The 16,471-nt window shown below is 47.1% G+C and overlaps 1 protein-coding gene across 2 annotated transcripts in view; it reads left to right on the top strand.

Annotated features, from left to right (window-relative positions):
• The first annotated feature begins 5,247 nt into the window (after positions 1 to 5,247).
• The window catches only part of LOC134902637 (occludin-like), a 68,025-nt gene continuing 56,801 nt past the window's right edge, over positions 5,248 to 16,471 (top strand). The window contains exons 1-3 of one of the 2 annotated variants that reach the window (XM_063914403.1): positions 5,248 to 5,514; positions 6,664 to 7,382; positions 7,496 to 7,657. In XM_063914403.1, coding sequence (XP_063770473.1) covers positions 6,678 to 7,382; positions 7,496 to 7,657 — 867 coding nt within the window. In that variant the 5' untranslated portion in view covers positions 5,248 to 5,514; positions 6,664 to 6,677. The remainder of the gene's footprint in view (positions 5,515 to 6,663; positions 7,383 to 7,495; positions 7,658 to 16,471) is intronic. The other variant, XM_063914404.1, reaches the window with a different exon arrangement.

Genomic DNA, 16,471 nt, shown 5'->3' with positions numbered 1-16,471 from the left:
AGCAGTGCACACGCTAAGCCGCCGCCCTCTGGGAGTGAATCTTAGCTTAGCTGAATTGCAAACGAAGTATTCGCAATATTGCGAAAAGACTTTTCTTTGCAGTTTCTGAGTAGCTCGACACTTACTCTTCCAGTGCGATCAGTTCAGTGCTTGTCGTTCCTGGTTTGACGTCACAAACACACCCAGCGTTCGCCCAGACACTCCCCCGTTTCTCCAGCCACTCCCGCGTTTTTCCCAGAAACGGCTGCGTTTTTTCACACACACCCATAAAACGGTCAGTTTCCGCCCAGAAACACCCACTTCCTGTCAATCACACTCCGATCACCAGAACGAAGAAAAGACCTCGTAATGCCGTGAGTAAAATACCAAACTTCTTAGCAAATTTACTTGACGCAGCCGCAGTGCGAACATTGCGCATGCGCAGTTAGCGGAAAATCACACCGATGCGAAGAAAAATAACGAGCGAACAACTCGGAATGAGGGCCATAGTGTGGTCTGGAAGAAAATCAAATACTTCAAGAAATAAAAAACAAAAAATAAACGCTTAGTCTGTACTGACAATAGTAGGCCCTTTCATGGGTGTGGTATAATAGACAGACAGTGTCTAGTTAGACAGTCAATAGATAGACACCACATGACAGTCAAAAGGTAGACATGAAAAAGCAGACAGGGTCAAAAGGTCGACAGGGTCAAAAGAGCGACATGAAAATGGTCGACAAAAAAAGGTAGACACCATTTTTTTTGCATTTTTGGGGTTTGTGTGGATAGTTTTGTCATCTGGGACCCCTAACTGTAGAAAGGCATCCCCTCTAGGTGCTCGCTTCGCTCGCCACGCTTTGGGCGTGGTGGCTCGCTGCGCTCGCCACAAGGTTTATTGCAAACTCTATGCTGACATGGATAGAGAAGGTATGAAAAAGTCCAAAAACATGTAACATTTTTAAAAGACCTGTCTACCTTTTTTACGTAGACCATTTTCATGTCGACCTTTTAACCCTGTCTATCTTTTGACCATGAATATACAGAATAATTAAAAAAATCCTGGCACTATACCCTGACCTTTCCCAGAGCAACAAACACCACAGGTAAGTGGATATGTCCCTAAGGACTATAACACGCAGCTAGGGGCGTAGCCAGAACTTTGTGGGCCGCATAGCAACATTTTGAACCGTCTCCTGACCCAATGCTTCTAAAGAGACACTTCTCCACAGAAATTGTTAACTTTTATACCCCATAATAGTGCCCTAGTTCATTTTCTAAACAATAGTAGTGACTAAGTTAATGTGTCATATCACATTGTAGGGCTGCCAGTACACATTATGCCACACATTACCCCAATTCACAGTTCCTCTAATTCATATTATGCCACACTATAGTGCCTTCATACTGCCACATTACAGTGCCGCAGTTCATTTTATATCACATTACAATGATCAGTTCCAAGGGCATAACTAGATATATTGTAGGCAACAGTTGTAAGTCCCCCTGTGTACCACCCAATGGTGAAAAATGTATATAACACATGTAACTGTGACAGGGAAGGTGGGCCCCTCTCAGCTCTGGGCCCCATAGCAGCTGCAGCGCCTCCACCTATGGTAGCTACACCCTTGCACACAGCACACAAATAGCAGTGGCGTGCGGTGAGGTCAGTGGCTGGTGAGGCACTGCAGTCATAATGTCCGCCGAATCCCGCCGATGACCCCTACCGCCGCTAAGCCAATGCCCGCGACTGCTCCTGAGCCAATGCCCACTACCCCCACCACCGCCTTACAAACTCGCCCACACATCAACTGCCCTGGCACTCCACCACTATTTCGCATCTCAGTCTGATGCCACCACTGCCGCCAATGCCCGCAGCCTGCCTGCTCATTAAACTTGTGATGAGCAGGCGGCTAATATATTGGAAATTTTTATAGAAAAAAATAAATTACTGTTTGGGACTGGGGAGGGAGTGGGAGGAGAACATGAATGCAATTTTGTTGTCCAGAGTTTCCATTAACTTAATAGCACCGTGGGTGTGGCGCTATTAAGTTAATGGAAGTCCTGGACAACAAAATAGCCAGCAGTGGGTGACAGGGAGAGGGTGACGCTAGAGAGAGGGTGACAGCTGTGGATGACAAAAAGTGGGTGACGCCAGGGAGAGGGTGACAGAAAGAGCGTGACGCCAGGGAGAAGGTGACAGAAGGAGTGTGACGCCAGGGAGAGGGTGACAGCAGTGGATGATGCCAGGGAGAGGTTGACAGGGAGGGTGACGCCAGGGAGAGGGTGGCAGCAGTGGGTGACAGGGAGTAACGCCAGGGAGAGGGTGATTGCAGGGAGAGGACACCAGGGAGAGGGTGACAGTAAGAGTGTGATGCCAGGGAGAGGGTGACAGCAGTGGATGATGCCAGGGAGAGGGTGACAGGGAGGGTGATGCCAGGGAGAGGGTGGCAGCAGTGGGAGACAGGGAGTAACGCCAGGGAGAGGGTGATTGCAGGGAGAGGACACCAGGGAGAGAGTGACGACACAAAGAGGGTGATGCCAGGGAGAGGGTGACAGCAGTGGATGATGCCAGGGAAAGGATGACGGGGAGGGTGGCAGCAGTGGGTGACAGGGAGTGACGCCAGGGAGAGGGTGATGACAGGAAGAGGGTGACAGTAGTGGGTGACAGGGAGAGGGATACGCTAAAGCGAGTGCGACATTAGTGGGTGACAGGGAGAGGGAGATCTGCATTGCCCTGCACCCTTGAGGGCTTGCAACAGCAGTTGGACACCTTCCTGGTAGCAGACCAGACTATCCTGGTACCAGTAACTTCAATCTAGTTCCACTGCCCGCCTGAGCACTACCCCTGTCGAGTTCTCCAAATGGTCAGGCCAGACATGAAGGGAGCAGTGGTCACTATTCTCTCCCCCCCCCCTCCCGCTCCTGCTATTTTTATTACCGTTGCTTACAATTCCCCCCCGCTGCCCCTGCTCCGTCTATTGCCGGTGATTACACTCCCCCATCGCCCGCCCCCATCCCCACCCCCCCTCCCGCTCCGGATCTCTAACACTCACCGAGGCCGGCGCTGTCCAGCAGGTCCCAGGGGCCACCTGTAGTCGGGCCAGCTGTGACTGGCCCGTGCCGCGGTTGAGAGTCATCCGGCATAGGAGGGGGTGAGTCAGCCCGATCAACTGCACCAGGCGGGTACCCGAGAGTAAGGAACTGGGGTGCAGCAAGGGGGAAGGTGGCTGGGAGGGCAGCTGATGTGGAGGGGTTGTCACGGCATAGCAGCGGCTGCGGGTGATAATACCCACAGCCGCCACCGGTGCCATGTAAAAGGATGTCCGGCGCCCAATCACCTCCTCCACAGTCACAGGGGCGTGCTTTCATATGGGCTGAAAGCATGCCCCTGTCAAAGAGGCACTCATACTAGTGCCGCTTACAGGGCTTTTTTTTAACTGGGATTGTACTCCCTGCTACTTGGCCCCGCCCCCTACTTCCGGACCTTTTATATTGTCAGCGGGAGGCACCGACAGCGGTGCCTCCTAAACACTTTTAACACGGAAAAAAATGATTAAAATAATACAAATATACTTATGACACAAAATCTGTGTCATAAGTATCTCCTTTGTATTATTTTAAGCATTAAGGACAGGGGAGGCACTGCCTCCCCTGCCTCCCCTGACTGCACGCTTTGAGAAACACAGGTTAGAAAATTAATTTAAAAAATGAGAAGTGACAGTAGCAACAAATATAGGGGTCTATTTAGATTGCAAGCTCGCAAGAGCAGGGCCTTCTCCCCTCATGTGCCTTTCCTTCTCTTACTTACACTATCTTATACTCCATACTCATTTCGATGGCAGCTAAACCCTGGAATTCCATACCTGTCCTGTATTGTCTTGAACTGTAAGTGCTGTTTTCTTGTTTGCTCATTTGATTATGTACTGTGTAATGGACGCTGCGGTTCCCTTCGGTCGCAATATAAGTAAATGATAATAATAATAATAATAATAGTAATAATAATAATGTACAAAGCCATGGAGAGAGATAAAGTACCAGGTCCTAACTGCTATATTACAGGCTGTGTTTGAAAATGGACAGTAGCTGCTTGGCTGGTACTTTATCTCTGTCCACTGTATCTCTCTCCAAGGTGTGATTCAGACTTGATCGCTGTGCTGCTAATTTTGCTGTCCTGCGTTCAGATAGTCGCTGCCCAAGGGGAGTGTAAATTCACCCGTGCAAGTGTGAGATCGCATGTGTATGACAGCTGCAAAAATCCACTGTGTGCAGTCTCTGTGCAGCGCAGGACTTAGGGGGACATGTACTAAGCAGTGATAAAAGTGGAGAAGTGAGCCAGTGGAGAAGTTGCCCATGACAACCAATCAGCATTGACGTAACATTTATAATTTGCATACTATAAAAGTATACAGAGCAGCTGATTGGTTGCCATGAGCAACTTCTCCACTGGCTCACTTCTCCACTTTTATCACTGCTTAGTACATGTCCCCTTTACTCCTTTAGTGCGATGAGAACAGACTGATCGTGCCGGAGCTGTCGTCAGGCTCCCTCCCTGAAAACGCTTGGACACGCCTGCATTTTTCCGGACACTCCCAGTACACCGTCAGTTACCACCCACAAATGGCCTCTTCCTGTCAATCACTTTGCAAACGCCCGTGCGATCGGATTTTTTGCACCATCCTGTCGCTGACCAGCAATGTCCGTTGTTGTCCGACATGCGTGCGCATTGCGGTGCATAGCATGCGCAGTTACTTCCTGAGCGCCCGCAGCGATCAGGTCTGAATCAGGCCCTTAGTACATAGACCCCATACTTTGCATGTAATTTTTTTAAAGAAACATTTGAAAGACTGCTCATGTGATGGTAATAAGCCCTTTGTGTGTAATAAGTAATAAGCAGTAATAATTTCCAGCTTCAGAATCACTCCTGTCTAATTATTATAGCCAGTGGTATGGTTTATTATTATTATTATTATTATTATTATTATTATTATTATTTATTAATTTTTAATGCACCTATTTCACATTTACACCATCAAGCCTGTTCATGATTTAAGAGTATTTCCCAAATATTGCTGTAATATCTGACATTTACCGGGAGCACCAGTTTTGCACCTGTAACCCGGGAGGTGAGAAAGGAGAGGTTAAAAGTGTGTAAAATGCAGAACTAGCCATGCACTTGTCCCAGGGAATTGTGAAGTTATCCAAGTGCTGGCCAGCCCTGAGGGGAGGATTTCTCAGTGTGAATGTGGGCTGAGCTGGACTCTAATCATTAATCCAGGAGCGCCATTATTACCAGACAACAAAGAGAGGTGAGAAGTGCAGAGAAGTCAGGGACACAGAAAAGGTGAGGGAAGGAGGCACCTTGCGGGATCCCAACACACAGAACTAAAGGAGAAAAGGAAGGAAAAGATCAGAAGAGTAAATAGATGGGACGGAAACATGAAAGGAGATAGGTAGCTGGTAACGGGAGAGCAAGCAGCGGCACGGATCAGGAGCGGACAGCAGCAGGAGTACACACCGTATTACTCGGGGAGACAGGTAATGGGCAAGACACCTGGGCAGAGGGAAGGGGAGAGCCAGGGAGGACACTTGTCACAAATATATCCCAGGCTGGAAAATATGGGACAGAGAGAAGTGGGTACAGCAGCCACATTACACACAAACAAAAAGTTACCGATGGGGGAGGGGAGTAGAAAAAGTCAAATGGACACATTAGCATGTGACAAGCAGCGGGGGACAAATGACATATGTTGTATTGGCCGCAGAGAATATGAGCTTTACACTTTAAAAAAAGTATCCTCAAAACTTCTCACTGGGAAGGGGATTGTAGCGGTACTATGTGCGCCTGATGTAACATTCTATCTAGTGTGCGACAAGCTCAGAGCCAGCTACAATATCAGCAATTACACTTTCCATGCATCCAGTGCAAGCAGTACAATGGAAGTAAATGATAGCTTGTTGTATGACACTGTACTTTAGGGATTTGTTAGCAATGAACCCCTTTTGTGTAACATGTTCTACAATTAGAAGAATCAGGAGTAGAGGTATATTCTTCTGTTTTGCTTATACTGTATATTACCAGTCATTTTCTTACAGCAGTTCACAGCAGGAATCCAAATAATTTTTTCAGGGTAATGAAATCACTTGAATCTAAGTGTTCTCATTACAGAACAATGGAATCATTAATAAGAACTTTTCACATGCAACCAAATTGCTCATTTCATTTGATTAGTGGGCACCTGTTGTGGAGTGTACTCACTGTCCACAGAGCTCTTGAATTATTCAGGGTAGAAAGAGCCAAGTAGATCAAATTCAGTGTGAGAGGGGACCTGTGTTGCTTCTTGCAGGCAATATTGAGAGTGAGTGACGTGAGTGTAAATAAAGTAAAGATGGAGAAGTGTGAAAAAATAAGGTTTTTCCATTTCTTGCATATTAGAAAACAAGCTGAATAGAAAAGAGGTAAATATAATGTGATAAGAATTGAATCAGCAACAGGAATGATGGAGAGAGCAAACAGAAGGGGAGTGGTAGGAAAACAGAAGTGGTGCACGACACAGATACGATAAGGGGAATGTACCAGAGGAAGCGAGAGAGATATATACATTAGTATAGGAAACAAACATAATAATAAATAACAAATATATTTTGTGAGTTACAAGAGTATATATTTTTATTATTATCCCACAGAATACAACTATACCATGTACAGCCAGAAACGCTACGACAGCCCCCCAGACTACAGCCCACCCTCTTACCTTCAGCATAACAGCCATGCTCCTGGATCCTACGCTTACAACATTGACGCTGCCCACCCCGATTCATTCTATCAGGAAGATGTCCCACCACAAAACTTCTATAAATGGAACTCTCCTCCTGGCATTGTCCGAATTCTACAGGGCATCGTCGTCTTCCTGTGTGTGGCTATCTTTGCCTGTGTGGCCTCAACTCTGGCTTGGGAATACAATTATGGAGGGTTGGGAATGGGATACATGGGTGGTGGCTATGGAGGAGGGTACATGGGTGGTTATGGAGGATACATGGGTGGATATGGTTATGGCTATGGTACGACCAGTCCTCAAGCTGCAAGTGGTTTTATGATGGCCATGTGTGTGTTAACATTTGTAGCAGTGCTGGGGCTCTTTATAGCTAGTGTATCTAAGGCCAGTGGATCCCGTTCACGTAAGTTTTTCTTGGGTATATTAGTGGGCAGTGCTATATTAGCCACCATGGATCTTATTGCCACCATTGTCTATGTTGTTGGGGTGAATCCAAGGTCCCAGATGGGAGGCAGCATGTACTACAGTCAGATTTCAATGCTGTGTAACCAGATCTACAGTCCCGTGTCTTCTGGAGCAGGCTATATGAATCAGTACCTGTACCACTACTGCATGGTGGACCCACAGGAGGTGAGACTATATTTATTGTATTTAGATAGGACAAAAATAATCTGTTTTTAACATTCTCCCAAAGTCATTTTAACATAACTGACTATTTGTTATATTTTATCCCTCTTTCAAAGGCCATTGCTATAGTGTGTGGCTTTATCATTGTCATCCTTCTGTGTGTCATCTCCTTCTTCGCTCAGAAGACAAGAAGTAAGATTTGGCGTTATGGAGACCCTAACATTCACTGGGAGAAGCCCTTTGGAGTGGTTCAAGAAGGTCCCAATGTAGAGGAGTGGGTAAGAATGAAAATGTATTGGTTCTGCTGAGTAAATAATTTCTAGTAGCTATATAATCATAGTATAGAGGGCACAAACAGAAACCTGATTGGCGTTTAAGCATACATCCACACAGCAGTATATAGTAAAAAAAATACATACGCTTTATTGACATATGACAATCAAATACCTCCCGGGGGTATATTAATTAGCACAATTCATATAGCTAAAAGATTAATTTGCTAAAAATATATGTAAAAAATTACACAGATGGGTTAATACCCAGACACTTGGGAAAATGTCATCAATAAAACTTTACACATGCTCACACCTTGAAGAAGCATATAGTTACTGGCTCCAGTGGAAATGAACAATCTCAGGTGGTGGAGACTCTCAGTTCTATGCAGTCAGTCTCAACTGTGCATTTAGACAAACCATGATTCCAATGTGAGAAGTACATACACATATATATATATATATATATATATATATATTGTATGGACAAAAGTATTTGCCCACAACTGTTAATTATTAAATTCAGGTGGGTGTTTCAATCAGGCCCATTGCTGCCACAGGTGTATAAAATCAAGGGCCTTATTCAGACCTGATCGCATGGGCAAAACCATGTGCACTGCAGGGGGGCAGGTGTATCATGTGCAGAGAGAGTGAGATTTGGGGGGGTTATATTGTTTCTGTGCAGGGTAAATACTGTCTACTTTATTTTTACACTGCAATTTAGATTTCTGTTTGAACACACCCCACCCAAATCTAACTCTCTCTGCACATGTTATATCTGCCCCCCTGCAGTGCACATGGTTTTGCCCGTTAGAGAACAATTTGCGGTCTCCATTTGCAAATTTCTCTAACGTCCTAGTGGATGCTGGGGACTCCATAAGGACCATGGGGAATAGACGGGCTCCGCAGGAGACATGGGCACTTTAAGAAAGAATTTAGATTCTGGTGTGCTCTGGCTCCTCCCTCTATGTCCCTCCTCCAGACCTCAGTTTGAATCTGTGCCCGGACGAGCTGGGTGCTGTTCAGTGAGCTCTCCTGAGCTTGCTGTAAGAAAGTATTTTGTTAGGTTTTTTATTTTCAGGGAGCTCTGCTGGCAACAGACTCCCTGCATCGTGGGACTGAGGGGAGAGAAGCAGCCCTACTCTCTAAAGATAGGTCCTGCTTCTTAGGCTACTGGACACCATTAGCTCCAGAGGGATCGTACACAGGATCTCACCCTCGTCGTCCGATCCCAGAACCGCACCGCCGTCCCCCTCGCAGAGCCGGAAGACAGAAGCCGGGTGAGTATGAGAAGCAAGAAGACTTCGAAATCGGCGGCAGAAGACTCCGTTCTTCACATGAGGTAACGCACAGCACTGCAGCTGTGCGCCATTGCTCCAAACACACCTCACATACTCCGGTCACTGTAAGGGTGCAGGGCGCAGGGGGGGGCCCTGGGCAGCATATGGACCTCTGTTGGCAAAAGTACTCATATATACAGTTGGGCACTGTATATATGTATGAGCCCCCGCCAAAAAGATATGTATTTAGCGGGACAGAAGCCCGCCGTCGAGGGGGCGGGGCTTCTCCCTCAGCACTCACCAGCGCCATTTTTTCTCCACAGCTCCGCTGAGAGGAAGCTCCCCAGGCTCTCCTCTGCAGATCACGGTAGAAAAGGGTAAAAGGAGAGGGGGGGCACACAATTAGGCACAAAAAACACAATATACAGCAGCTACTGGGTTAACATTAAGTTACTGTGTTATTCCTGGGTTATATAGCGCTGGGGTGTGTGCTGGCATACTCTCTCTCTGTCTCACCAAAGGGCCTTGTGGGGGAACTGTCTTCAAAAAGGGCATTCCCTGTGTGTGTGGTGTGTCGGTACGCTTGTGTCGACATGTCTGATGAGGAAGGCTATGTGGAAGCAGAGCGGGAGCAAATGAATGTGGTGTCTCTGCCGACGGCACCGACACCTGATTGGATGGATATGTGGAAGGTTTTAAATGATAATGTTAATTCCTTGCATAAAAGGTTAGACAAAGCTGAAACCTCAGGACAGTCAGGGTCCCAACCCATGCCTGATCCTATGTCGCAGAGGCCGACAGGGTCTCAGAAGCGCCCACTATCCCAAATTATTGACACGGATACCGACATGGATTCTGACTCCAGTGTCGATTACGATGATGCAAAGTTACAGCCAAAATTGGCTAAATCCATCCGTTATATGATTATAGCTATTAAGGATGTGTTGCACATCAAGGAGGAAACCCCAGTCCCTGACAGGAGGGTTCATATGTATGGGGAAAAGAAGCCGCAGGTAACTTTTCCCCCCTCACACGAGCTCAATGAGTTATGTGAAAAGGCTTGGGAATCTCCAGATAAAAAACTGCAGATTTCCAAAAAGATTCTTATGGTGTATCCTTTCCCGCCAATGGACAGGTTACGCTGGGAATCCTCCCCTAGGGTGGACAAAGCTTTGACACGCTTATCCAAGAAGGTAGCCCTGCCGTAACAGGATACGGCTACCCTCAAAGATGCTGCGGATCGCAAACAGGAGGTTACCCTGAAGTCCATTTATACACATTCAGGTACCTTACTGAGGCCGGCAATCGCGTCGGCTTGGGTGTGTAGTGCTGTAGCAGCATGGACGGATACCTTATCTGAGGAACTTGATACCTTAGACAAGGATACTATATTAATGACCCTGGGGCATATTAAAGACGCTGTCCTTTATATGAGAGATGCTCAGAGAGACATTAGCCTACTAGGTTCTAGAATAAATGCTATGTCGATTCTTGCCAGAAGGGTCCTGTGGACTCGGCAATGGACAGGTGATGCCGACTCAAAAAGGCACATGGAGGTTTTACCTTACAAGGGTGAGGAATTGTTTGGGGAGGGTCTCTCGGACCTGGTCTCCACAGCTACGGCTGGGAAGTCAAATTTTTTGCCATATGTTTCCTTACAACCTAAGAAAGCACCGTATTACCAAATGCAGTCCTTTCGATCACAGAAAAACAAGAAAGTCCGAGGTGCGTCCTTTCTTGCCAGAGACAGGGGCAGAGGAAAGAAGCTGCACAACACAGCTAGTTCCCAGGAACAGAAGTCCTCCCCGGCTTCCACTAAATCCACAGGCGGAGCTAGGCCCGGTGGGGGCGCGTCTCCGAAATTTCAGCCACAAGTGGGTTCACTCACAGTTGGATCCCTGGGCAATAGATATTGTGTCTCAGGGATACAAGCTGGAATTCGAAGAGATGCCCCCTCACCGATACCTCAAGTCGGCCCTGTCAGCTTCCCCCTTAGAGAGGGAAATAGTGTTAACTGCAATTCACAAATTGTATCTTCAACAGGTGGTGGTCAAGGTTCCCCTCCTTCAACAAGGAAAGGGTTATTATTCGACCATGTTTGTGGTACCGAAACCGGACGGTTCGGTCATACCCATATTGAATTTAAAATCCCTGAACATGTACCTAAAAAGGTGCCGGTTGAAGATGGAATCGCTGAGAGCGGTCATTGCAAGCCTGGAAGGGGGGGATTTTTTGGTGTCTCTGGACATAAAGGATGCATACCTTCATGCCCCATTTATCCACCTCATCAGGCGTACCTCAGATTTGTGGTACAGGATTGTCATTACCAATTTCAGACGTTGCCGTTTGGTCTCTCGACGGCTCCGAGAATATTTACCAAGGTAATGGCGGAAATGATGGTACTCCTGCGGAAGCAAGGGGTCACAATTCTCCCATACTTGGACGATCTCCTCATAAAAGCGAGGTCAAGAGAGCAGTTGCTGATCAGCGTAGCACGTTCTCTGGAAGTGTTACGGCAACACGGCTGGATTCTGAATATTCCAAAGTCGCAGTTGGTTCCTACGACTCGTCTGCCTTTCCTGGGCATGATTCTGGACACAGGCCAGAAAAGGGTTTATCTCCCGATAGAGAAGGTTCAGGAACTCATGACACTGGTCAGGGACCTATTAAAACCAAAACAGGTGTCAGTGCATCACTGCACTCGAGTCCTGGGAAAGATGGTGGCATCATACAAGGCCATTCCCTTCGGCAGGTTCCATGCGAGGACCTTTCAATGGGACTTACTGGACAAATGGTCCGGATCACATCTTCAGATGCATCGGTTAATCACCCTATCCCCCAGGGCCAGGGTGTCTCTCCTGTGGTGGCTGCAGAGTGCTCACCTTCTCGAGGGCCGCAGATTCGGCATTCAGGACTGGGTCCTGGTGACTACGGATGCAAGCCTCCGAGGGTGGGGAGCAGTCACACAGGGAAGAAATTTCCAAGGTCTGTGGTCAAGTCAGGAGACTTGCCTTCACATCAACATCCTGGAACTAAGGGCCATTTACAACGCCCATAGTCAAGCAGAGACCCTGCTTCGCGGTCAACCAGTTCTGATTCAGTCAGACAACATCACCGCTGTGGCTCATGTAAACCGACAAGGCGGCACAAGGAGCAGGGTGGCGATGGCGGAAGCCACCAGAATTCTTCGCTGGGCGGAGAATCATGTAAGCGCACTGTCAGCAGTGTTCATCCCGGGGGTAGACAACTGGGAAGCAGACTTCCTCAGCAGGCACGACCTCCACCCGGGGGAGTGTGGACTTTATCAAGAAGTCTTCGCACAGGTTGCAAGTCGGTGGGAACTGCCACAGGTGGACATGATGGCATCCCGCCTCAACAAGAAACTACAGAGGTATTGCGCCAGGTCAAGAGACCCTCAGGCGATAGCTGTAGACGCCCTGGTGACACCGTGGGTGTTCCAATCGGTCTATGTATTTCCTCCTCTTCCTCTCATACCCAAGGTGTTGAGAATCATAAGAAAAAGAGGAGTGAGAACAATACTCATTGTTCCGGATTGGCCAAGAAGGACTTGGTATCTAGATCTGCAAGAAATGCTCACAGAGGACCCGTGGCCTCTTCCTCTAAGACAGTACTTGTTGCAACAAGGGCCCTGTCTGTTCCAAGACTTACAGCGGCTGTGTTTGACGGCATGGCGGTTGAACGCCGGATCCTAGCGGGAAAAGGCATTCCAGATGAGGTCATTCCTACGCTGATAAAGGCTAGGAAGGACGTGACAGCTCAACATTATCACCGTATATGGCGAAAATATGTTGCTTGGTGTGAGGCCAGGAATGCCCCTACGGAGGAATTCCAGCTGGGCCGTTTCCTTCACTTCCTACAGTCAGGAGTGACTTTGGGCCTAAAATTGGGTTCCATTAAGGTCCAGATTTCGGCCCTATCCATTTCCTTTCAAAAAGAGCTGGCTTCTCTACCTGAAGATCAGACGATTGTGAAGGGAGTGCTGCGTATTCAGCCCCCTTTTGTGCCCCCGGTGGCACCTTGGGATTTTAACGTGGTGTTGAGTTTCCTGAAATCCCACTGGTTTGAACCACTCAAAACGGTGGAATTGAAATATCTCACGTGGAAGGTGGTCATGCTACTAGCATTGGCTTCGGCTAGGCGTGTGTCAGAATTAGCGGCTTTGTCACATAAAAGCCCCTATCTGGTTTTCCATGTGGATAGAGCAGAATTGCGGACCCGTCCACAATTTCTGCCAAAAGTGGTTTCATCCTTTCATATAAACCAACCTATTGTGGTGCCTGTGGCTACTACTGACTTGGAGGATTCCGAGTTACTTGATGTGGTCAGGGCTTTGAAGGTTTATGTAGCCAGAACGGCCAGGGTCAGGAAAACAGAATCTTTGTTTATCCTGTATGCTGCCAACAAGCTTGGTGCTCCTGCTTCAAAGCAAACTATTGCTCGCTGGATCTGTAACACGATTCAGCAGGCTCATTCTGCGGCTGGATTGCCGCTGACAAAATCAGTTAAGGCCCATTCCACTAGGAAGGTGGGCTCTTCTTGGGCGGCTGCCCGAGGGGTCTCGGCATTACAGCTGTGCCGAGCGGCTACTTGGTCAGGTTCAAACACTTTTGCAAAGTTCTACAAGTTTGATACCCTGGCTGAGGAGGACCTTGTGTTTACTCATTCGGTGCTGCAGAGTCATCCGCACTCTCCCGCCCGTTTGGGAGCTTTGGTATAATCCCCATGGTCCTTACGGAGTCCCCAGCATCCACTAGGACGTTAGAGAAAATAAGATTTTACTTACCGGTAAATCTATTTCTCGTAGTCCGTAGTGGATGCTGGGCGCCCGTCCCAAGTGCGGACTTCTTCTGCAATACTTGTATATAGTTATTGCTGCAATAAGGGCTATGTTATTGTTGCATCAGGGTTGAACTGATGCTCTGTTGTTGTTCATACTGTTGTTGACTGGGTAAGTTTATCACAAGTTATACGGTGTGATTGGTGTGGCTGGTATGAGTCTTGCCCTGGATTTCCAAAATCCTTTCCTTGTACTGTCAGCTCTTCCGGGCACAGTTTCTCTAACTGAGGTCTGGAGGAGGGACATAGAGGGAGGAGCCAGAGCACACCAGAATCTAAATTCTTTCTTAAAGTGCCCTGTCTCCTGCGGAGCCCGTCTATTCCCCATGGTCCTTACGGAGTCCCCAGCATCCACTACGGACTACGAGAAATAGATTTACCGGTAAGTAAAATCTTATTATTTGTGGTACAAAATGGGTCGTTCTAAAGAGCTCAGTGACTTCAAGCGTGGTACTGTGATAGGATTCCACCTTTGCAATAAGACTGTTCGTGAAATTTCATCCCTGCTGGATATTCCACAGTCAAATGTAAGTGATATTATTAGAAAGTGGAAACGTTTAGGAACAACAGCAACTCAGCCACGAAGTGGAAGACCACGTAAAATCACAGATCGGGGTCAATGACTGCTAAGGCGCATGGTAAGTATAAGTCGCCAACGCTCTGCTGATTCCATAGTTGAAGAGTTTTGAACTTCCATTGGCATTAATGTAAGGACAAAAACTGTGCAGCGGGATCATAATGGAATGGGTTTCCATGGCCGAGCAGCTGCATGCAAGCCTCACATCACCGAGTCCAATGTCAAGCACCGGATGGAGAGGTGTAAAGCACACCGACACTGGACTGTGGATCAGTGGAAACGTGTTCTGTTGAGTGATGAATACCATTTCTCTGTTTGGCAGTCAGATGGGCGAGTCTGGTTTTGGTGGATATTTGGAGAAGTTACCTGCCTGACTGCATTGTGCATACTGTGAAGTTTGGTGGAGGAGGGATAATGGTATGGGGTTGTTTTTCAGGGTTTGGGCTAGGCCCCTTATCACCAGTGAAGGGCAATCTTAATGCTTCAGCATACCAAGACATTTTGGACAATGCTATGCTTCGAACATTGTGGCAAAAGATTGGGGAAGGCACTTTTCTATTGCAACATGACTGTGCCCCAGTGCACAAAGCAAAGACATGGGGGTAATTCAGACCTGATTGCTCCTCTGTGAATTGGAAGAGGTTTGCAATCAGATAGTCGTCATCCAGACAGAGTGAAAACCTGCCCCATGCAAGTATGTGTATGCCTTGCGAAAAATTTCTGTGAACGCCGGGTCAGTTGCAAATCCGTTCGTAACTCACTCACCATCGAATGATTTTTCCAGTCTTTGCACAGCCCAGGACTTACTCCTACAGTGCGATAGAATCAGGCTGATCGGGGCCGGAGCTGACGTCACTCACCCTCCCTGAAAACGCTTGGACACGCCTGCATTTTTACTGACACTCCCAGAAAACGGGCAGTTACCACTCACAAATGCTGGCTTCCTTTCAATCAACTTACGTACACCTTGCGATCAAAAAAGCTTTTGTATTTTTTCGCAGTTTGGCCTCACGCATGCACACTACGATCGGTACACATGCACAGGTGTTTGACAATATGCCGCCTTGCGAATTCGCACAACAGCGATCAGGTCTGAATCAGGCCCTTGGTTTGATGAGTTTGGTGTGGAAGAACTTTACTGGCCCGCACAGAGTCCTGACCTGAACCCCATCGAGCACCTTTGGGATGAACTGGAAAGGAGATTGTGAGCCAGGCCTACTCGTTCAACATCAGTGCCTGATCTCATAAATGCTCTACAGAATGAATGGGCACGAATTCCCACAGAAACACTACAAAATCTTGTGGAAAGCCTTCAAAAAAGAGTGAAAGCTCTTATAGCTGCAAAAGGGGGACCAACTCCATATTACAGTATATGTATTTGAATACAATGACATTACAGTCCCTGTTGGTGTAATGGTCAGGTGTCCAAATACTTTTGTCCATATAGAGTGTATGCATGGTATTGCTTTTGCATATACCACACACATACTCAACAGCTTTGTATTTAAACTACAATTTACAGTTTATTAAATCTCTCTACACATCTAAGTCTGCCCCACAAATGTGATCATTTTTGCTCCCAATTCTTATTCAGCCCCTCTCTCTCTCTCTCTCTCTCTCTCTCTCTCTCTATATATATATATATATATATATAGACATATATATATATATATATATACACATACACAGACACATATAATTAAGACTTGTTGCAGCCCCAGGGCAACTAACTTTTGTGGGCCCAAAAAGTTAAATTCACAATGTTTTCTATCTTACATGCAACATAGCCCCCCACTCCCATTCCCCCTCACTATTGCACCATCAACCACACAATCATATTGCAGTCCAGCCACTGAGTACTAGAGGTTTACTTACCTCTGACTCCAGACAGTGGCTCTCCTCAGCGCTTGTTCCATGTTTCTGGCAATAACCGGCAGCATCGCAACAGCATTACATCATTTCCATGATGCTATCATGTGCAGCGTAACAGTGAGTGCAGACGAATTGGGACTCAGAGGCCATGATCCAGCAACATTAGGGCAATGGCTGCTACTCAGCCTATTATCCTGCACTATATATATATATATATATATATACAGCCTCGGA

Source organism: Pseudophryne corroboree, chromosome 1 (genome assembly GCF_028390025.1).
Source record: "Pseudophryne corroboree isolate aPseCor3 chromosome 1, aPseCor3.hap2, whole genome shotgun sequence".
Classification (NCBI taxonomy): Eukaryota; Metazoa; Chordata; class Amphibia; order Anura; family Myobatrachidae; genus Pseudophryne; species Pseudophryne corroboree.
The sequence above is the reverse complement of the archived record's forward strand: the minus strand, read 5'-3'. Positions and strand labels throughout refer to the sequence as shown.